At 39.8% G+C, this 7,950-nt stretch overlaps 1 protein-coding gene across 1 annotated transcript in view; it reads left to right on the forward strand.

Annotated features, from left to right (window-relative positions):
- Window positions 1–647: 647 nt before the first annotated feature.
- The window catches only part of LOC110391673 (reducing polyketide synthase rdc5-like), a 17,560-nt gene continuing 10,257 nt past the window's right edge, over window positions 648–7,950 (forward strand). Inside the window, exons 1-6 of the mRNA XM_021383626.1 lie at window positions 648–1,767; window positions 3,558–3,626; window positions 4,534–4,687; window positions 5,825–5,985; window positions 7,114–7,317; window positions 7,824–7,945. Coding sequence (XP_021239301.1) covers window positions 3,566–3,626; window positions 4,534–4,687; window positions 5,825–5,985; window positions 7,114–7,317; window positions 7,824–7,945 — 702 coding nt within the window. The 5' untranslated portion in view covers window positions 648–1,767; window positions 3,558–3,565. The remainder of the gene's footprint in view (window positions 1,768–3,557; window positions 3,627–4,533; window positions 4,688–5,824; window positions 5,986–7,113; window positions 7,318–7,823; window positions 7,946–7,950) is intronic.

Below are 7,950 nucleotides of genomic sequence, written 5' to 3' on the forward strand. Positions count from 1 at the left end.
GGGCACTCGACCACCCTAAATACAACTGAGCATGCCCAAAGGGACATTAGCATATATTAATGAGTCCTTGAACAAGAATATGTATGCCAGTGTACTGCATATGTATGTCTTAACTGTTTAAATGTAGAACCTGAACTCTGAAAGAGTGCGCTTGCTTGTCATGTTGTGAGGAATAAAGGAATGCTGCTTTCTAACACCACATTGGAGTTTTCTTCCTGGATTTTGGATGACACCTTAGATTCCATGATTATATGATCGTAATGAGAATGTCTTGCTCTATTTTCATTGCACATTCCTATTTACTTTTTAATAGGAAATCAATACAAAAAGATAGAAAAAGATGTGAGGATCTGCAGCCATACGTTTGAATATGCAAGAGTTGGAAATGCTCTTCATGGTTCTGTGTGCTATGTGTAAAACAAGTTAGCAATCAGATATAGTTTCAGGATACATTTTGGTTCCAGCAGTTTAAATCTACATGAAAATAAATTATGAATTTTTTTCCTACTGTTTTTTACATCTCTCCTTTCTCTCCTTCTTTTCTCCATACCTGTGTTGTCTTTGAGGTGAACCCAGTCCCACAAGAACTTCACTCCAGCAGATTTTTCTACTGTAAGACAGCTAAAGATGATTGCTTTACTTTTGGTTTATAAATATATTCTTGCAATTAATCAGTGCTCATACAACAGACTGATAACTGTTCATCAGTCTTCTGCTTTGGATCAGTGACATTAACAACACTTTCCTATTAGAATCTCAGTAGTGCACAGACTGGTTTAATTTGCATTGAAAATCATAGTTGTGCAGGATTCATTTCAGTACTCCTTCCAATACCGAGCCAATACCTCAAGACATGGCTCAGCATTTCTTACTTTCAAAAGTAACTGTGAAAATGAAATGGAGATTCCACTGTGCATCTCTGGTTCTTCTGATGACCCATGTTCTGCCCTGTCAGGGGATGTTAGTGTTCTCACCACTGACAAGATTGCTCTTTAGATGTGTAAAATACGGGGAGACTCATCTTAATTTTGGAGTAGCCACGCTGTGAATCAGCCTAGTAATGATGCTGTGGGCAGAGCACGTGGGTTAATTTACTTGAAGAAATGCCATAAATAAGTCCAATAACCCCAGAATTCAGAGAAGTGATTTACAGCTATGAAGGTGAGAGCAGAATTTGAGCTTTTCAGAGCAGGTTTCAAAGCTATTTAGTGGCAGTAAAAATAGTTTTCTTTTCCTCAGGACAATGATTTCTTCTTTCTTTTTGGAAAGAGGTGTGTTCCACAGCCAGGGAAGGCACGGACATCAGGGAAGACACTGACACGTGGACTCTGCTGGCTCTTGAAAGATTGTGCTTCCATTAGCAAGTAAGAAAAGGAGAAAGATGAGTTTGGGTAGTTGGGATGAAATCAGCCGAGGAAGAGTTAAAAAGGCACCTAGCAGAGGCTGGTGGATGTGATGCCTTCAGAGTTTGCTCGTGGATGTTAGATAAGAGCGAAAGCTAGATAAGACAAATGTTACTTTTGTCCTGATGTAATGCTTTATTTCTTTAAGAGTTTAGTACCCTCAAGGAGGGAGTTTTGAACTTTAGTCATGGAGAGGGCTGTTGACTAATCATAATGTGATGACTCATTTCCTTTTTTTCTTCTACAAGGCGTTCACATTTTTGCCACATTTTAGCATGCATTTGAATAAGAAACCTCCCAGCATGCTATATAAAGGACTTCCAAAGACTCAGCCTGTTAGTAAACACAAGTGGAATCACAGAAGGTAAGAGCTACGTATCTCACTGGACAGTTCTGTAGCTGTCATATTTAATGTCAAAATGGGAAATCCCTTATTTTTCTATTAAATGCTATTTAGTTGCTAACTTAAAACCAGTGTTTTCAAGTATCTTTGTGGGAAGAGTATCTGTACTGGGCTTTGTAACTTCAGGTTGGCAGTGAAAGTAAAATATGCAATAGAAATACCATGGAAATCAATAGAATGGAAGTAGAAATGAAAAGGAAATTTAACTACAAATTAAATAAAGCTTAAATTACGAAAGGGGAAGAAATGGAAACTGAAATTCAAAACACAAGTTAATGAAGAGATTAACAGAAATAGAAACTAAAATCTGAAGTTAGTGTGGGGAAAAAGATCTCAAGTCACAAGTATATTCGCATGTTTTTATGATCGTATTAATTTCTGACTCTTTGAAAGGGATCTCCAGTCTTAAAAACATAGGTGATTTGGAAAGAACCAGAAGTAGACATTTTTTATGGCGTTTTAGAATTATTATGATTGTTAAAATAGAACTTAATCCTAGAAAGCTAGATCCAGGGCTGCTTGTATTTGCTAGTTTGTCTCCTAACTTTCTATCTCACCGTATGAATCTGAATAGTGGTTTCAATTTCCCATTCCAAAGATAACCTCCTAGAAATCATAGATGTGATCTGTAGGGCTGTGAATCAGCTTCATTTCTCCTTCACTGCAGTCAGTAACTCTGAAGGGCTCTTTGTGACCTCCTCTGTTATCACTGAGATGGTAATCTTATCATTGTCAAGCATTTAAAAAATGTCCCTTTCCATGTGAATCTTCTCAGCTTTGTAGGCTGAAGTAACCCCAGCGAGGGCTCTGAGGCAGGCATTCTTTGGATTGCACTAACGTTTATCTCCCAGTTTAAATCCCTGGAATTAAACAAAGAAACAAAAATCTTAAAATCTATACTGAGACATATTTCATGCAATTTTTTTCCTTACCTTTACGTTAGTTGAAAAATGTCATGTTTTCATTTTAAATTTCTCCTCAACAAAAAGCTTTCTCTGAAGCTGCAGATGGGATGCAAGGCAAGTGATTTGGGGGGCTGGAGTGGTGCTGCTTGGAGATTGCTCACTGTCGGGAATACAGAGATCTCATAGCTGGCTGTTGGTGGCTTTGTGCGTAGTCTGTGGGAGTTCTGTTGCAGAACCTCTCCAGAGGAAGGCAATTTAGAGAAAAGCTAGGCAGCCACGGGATCCAGCAAAGCTGGATGCTCTGAATAAGATTTTCCTTCCAAGCCCTTTTTCAGAGTGTGGATGAAGCAACTTTTGATCGTTTTGTTATTTGATTGTCTGTTGTCTGTTTAGCTGGTCTGATTTTGACTGGTAACATGCAGAGCCTGTTTGGGAACTGTGTTTTACAAACAGGTTGGAGACGCTAGAACTGAAAGCGTGCCTTGGCCAGTGCTTCTTTCCCTGCTGTACCCAAAGCGTGGAGCAGGACCGATCTGAGGAAAGGCTCAAGAGCAGATCAGGTGGCGATGGGTGTAGCAGAGGCTAAGCAGTAAAAAGGGAGTGTCTGCAGATTAGGGAGTCTGAGGAATTAGTTAGGGACTTTCCTCTAAATGTGGAGAGTGAATAAGAAGTACTCCTCAGGTCTGGCCACCTTTCTCATTGCAGCCAAAAACAGGTCACTGAAAAGAAGCCAGCCTTTGAGCAAATATTTGTACTTACGGGAAGATCATCTTTAAAACTAATATTTATCCTATGATAAATGCAAGTTTGTTTGATCTCACTGATGTTTCTAACTGCACTGTGCAGCCCAGGTGATGAAGATGGAGACGGGAGATGAAATTGCTATTGTGGGAATCGCATGCAACTTTCCCGGAGGTAAGTTTTGAGTAAATACAAAGCAGGATGCTGACTGAATATTGAAAAGCATAGTCACCCGTTAATGTTGAGGTAGAGTAAAACAACAAGTTTCTCCCCTACTTTTGCAGAGTTCTTGGCTTTGCTACTTGTAGGATCTTTTTAAACGATCTCATTATGGTGAAAATGACTTAGTTTGAATTTGTGCACTGACAGTGAGACCTGCAGAGTTGGCTGTGGGCAGGGCTTTGAGCTGCACACATGAAACTCAGACATGCAAACTGAATGTGTCAGGGAAGATTTGAGGCTACTGCATGTGCGCTGGCCAGATGATCATGTGTAGCTGCAGGACTATGCATCCTTAGAGACATTTGTATTCTTAGGTTAGATGAGTGGAAACATTTAGATAGCTGGATGGTGGACTAAGCATGGGTGTTTAGCCATCGGTGAGACTGCTGTCCTCCAATAACTGTTACTGACATTTCCAATTCCCAGTGTCCCACATCAGCCAGGGCTGAGCTGGTCAGTGCTTGGTCATGCCACAGGTTAGCACTGTTTCCAGAGTGAGTGTGGATGAGGACGTATGATTACTGGAGAAAGCTGAAGCTGGGAGGAGATGAAATGTGGGTTAGAACATGGATGCCATGTTATTTGGCTATTTGCCATGTTATTTTTCTTAAACATTCTTTAGAGTTTTCAAGGAACTAATTTGGTGGGGTAACTTGCTTTCAAGCATGTAGTGAAAGGATGAGTCTTTCCTTTCCATTTTCCTGTCACCAAAGAATGATCGTTTGTTTATCTGTAGCGATTCTACTTCAGCAACCTAGATGTATACATGGGAGTTTCAGGTAACGGAATGTGTGTTTCTGAATGAGCATGACAAAAGAGCGTACATAATTTAATCTTGTTTGCAATATTTGTACAATAGGTGAAGGAATTGACAATTTCTGGAAAGTGCTGGAGGAAGGCAAAAACTGCACAGTAGAAATACCCCCAGAGAGATTTAATACCGAAGAGTGGTATGATCCAGACAGTAACAAGCCAGGAAAAATATGTACAACACGAGCTGCTCTTCTCAATGAGTAAGTGTGTTACCGTGCTGTGCCACAGATTTTTCTGTATTTAGTCTGATGTGTCCAGCCTTTCAGAGACAGCAAGCCACAGGGAGATGTTATAAATTGGATGTAGAAACAGGTTTTCTTTCATCTCACACAATGAAGTTGCAGTTTTGAAATGGCAGGAATTCCTGTAACATGACAGTTATGAGCACGTTTCTTTGCAGGCCGCGATCTTTGAATGCATAATGCAACTTGTGTGTCCATACTTGTCATGTCTTGTGGTGCCACCAGTCATGCAGTGGGTGTGTGTGCATTTTGGGTGTTCGCATATTCACGTGCATTCTGTATGAAGGTGTGCATATCAGATCTGAGGTGGGCTACAGCCTGCCAAAGGATTTATACAGTCCACTTACAGCCTGTGGAGGAAGGTGGCAGAGTATGGACTCCGAGGTATACGAACTGCGTGGTGAGTCTTGCCCAGTTTCAGTTTGAAGGTTGACCAGCTCTGCTGGACCTCAGGCCCTCATCCTGTGCTTGCAGGGACATGTAGCTCTAATTAAAATGAAGCTGTGACAGTTTTAATACAAAGTAAGAAAGTCTGCATTTGCTAGATTGTCAAGAAGGGGATCTTATGCTCAATCTGCTTGTGAAGGTGTACTGCTCATAACTGGATCATAATCAATCCTGCTTTTCCCTGGGCTTGTTCTGTCATATAATAATAAAAAAAAAAACTTTTAATTTTTCTCTCTTTTGACCCGAGTCAGTTTGTCATCATGCTGGGGGATTATGTGTCTATAAATATTGGGTAAAGATCGTACTGCACAAAGAAGTAATGGAGAACTGCATTGCGTTTCTTTTCACTTGTGCCCCAATGTCTCATGTAAACTATATTAGAGATACGCATTTTTTTCCAGTATATATGGACAGAAATAATCCTATTGGTCCCTGAGAAGAGCACTTAATGGGTTTGGATCAGAATTATTTAAGTAATCAGTCTCCAATTGGAGATTTAGTTTTCCACTTCAATCAGGAGATGACAGAAAGCCGCCAATTTGCTTTTCACATCCTTTTATAAATAAGCTAATAACCTGTTTAGATTTAAATGAATATTTTGTGCTCTTTAAATTCATACTGTGCTCTTTTTTGGTCTGTGTATTTTAGATTTAACACATTTGACAACCAACTGTTTGGAATTAATAGTGTGGAAGCTGAAAGCATGGATCCACAACAGAAGTTACTTTTAGAATGCACATACAAAGCACTGGAGGATGCAGGAATCCCTGTAGAAGCCATCAGTGGCACCAAAGTGGGTGTTTTTATTGGTAAGAGGAAAATTTCATGGTGAAGAATGTCCATTCTAGCTTCATGAAAATGGAACACTCCTTTGTAAAATTTATGTGTATCTCTGGCATAGGAGACCTTAAGGCTACTGTATTATGACACTACTGGTAATTTTTGGTGAAGACAGGCTGTTAGGTCACTCTAGAAGTTCAGTGTATAATTAACATACATACTTTTAGATGTCTCCATTAATATCTTGATGCACTGGTGTTGATGTAAAACAGTTAAAGTCTCCACCCCTCCCAGCCCTTTCTAAGACTGATACTCTCAAGCCAGGATGACACCTTGGTGCTTAGCAGTATACCAGTGGTTAAGGTGTTGTGGAGGTTAAAATCATTAGAAAGCAGCAGACATTGTCATGTAGATCATGATATGCTACCAAGGTGCACTTGTCCAACTGCTGATTGTCCTGAGGAGCTAGTCCGATTTTCGTTGCAGTGTGTGTCTATTACTAGAGTTTTCCAGGATAGTTAGACTGATAGGGACTAACTATTTAGGTTGCCTTTTGGTCTGGAATATGCTCTTGTTTCACAGAGGAGATTATTCCTTGCTCTCTGTATGGATGTACTGCATTTTGCACACATGCCTTTGGACTTGAGATCCCCTATAATGCAAGCATGTGTTCCCAGGGAGGGGGCTCAAATGATCTCCCAGGCACAGGTCCTGTTCTTTTCTAATTCTGTCTTAACTTACTGGATCACAGCGAGCAAGCTAAGGATACATGAAGAACGTTTGATGTGGCTTTCACTGTGATATTTAACTTGAGGCATCTGAGGAACTGAAGATAATGCTCTGTATGTTTCTGTTTCAGCTGCCCTCATTCTAACCTATTAGTATCTATTCACAATGATAAGCCAAACCAACTACTCTTAAACAGAGATTCAGGAATCTAAACTGGCTATGTATACCTTAACTGTGTCATACAATGAGCTAAGCCAGCAGGACAAGCCTGTAATTTACTGTCTTTTGAATTGAGTAGAAACAGCTTCACCATAGGAGTCCTGTTGCTAAGCAGATTTGTAGTGAAACAGAAAAACCAAAACATGTTCAGAGCTGTACGTCCCTTTTGTTCGCTCAGGGTAATGTGACATGTATTTGTATTGTTACAGGTATTATGAATCGAGACTTTGAAATCGTAAGAAGCAAATCAGTGAGTGAAATAAATCATTATGCTAGTACAGGATCAGCAATGAGCATAGCTGCTAACAGGGTCTCCTTCACTTTTAATCTGACTGGACCATCGCTGACAATTGACACTGCTTGTTCATCATTTCTTTTTGCTCTGCACTACGCCGTGCGAGCAATTAAATCAGGTAATGGGACTGAGGAGATTGAAGGCAAAGAAATTAGGAGTGATGCAGTAGGAAATTACTGAGAAATAAATATATATTTTCCTGGGATTTGTTTCATATAACTTCTGAAGAGAGCTAAAACTAACTTCTGTATTTTGATATTACTGCAGTAAATAAATACAGGTGTTTTAGCCTCAAGTTCTCCGGTAGGGACCTAAAGGGTTCCAGTGCCTCAGAAACATGCACGGTACCTGCAGAAGCAGTAACCCTTTTGCTGTGAGGAATTCTGTTACTTTCTCTACTTACTCTTTCCAATACAGATAACTGAATCGGCTACTTTTTCAACAGCCTATCACAAAGACAGATTCCAATCTTAACAATTAAAATATCGCAATGAACTTTTAGTATCATTAGTACAGTCTCTCTGTAGTATCACTCTTTTAAATCAATGACGTTAAGGGTAATTAATAAATTTCTGTCTATCATCTTGGAAATCTCAACTTGAATATGTTTCCATTTTACTGCAGGAGACTGCGAGGCAGCTATTTGCGGTGGTGTAAACAGCATAATAGATCCCCGCACCTTTGTATCTCTCAGTAAAGCAAAAATGATCTCTCCAGAAGGCATGAGTAAACCCTTTTCCAAAAAGGCAGA

The sequence above is a fragment of the Numida meleagris genome, unplaced genomic scaffold, assembly GCF_002078875.1.
Source record: "Numida meleagris isolate 19003 breed g44 Domestic line unplaced genomic scaffold, NumMel1.0 unplaced_Scaffold451, whole genome shotgun sequence".
Taxonomy (NCBI): Eukaryota; Metazoa; Chordata; class Aves; order Galliformes; family Numididae; genus Numida; species Numida meleagris.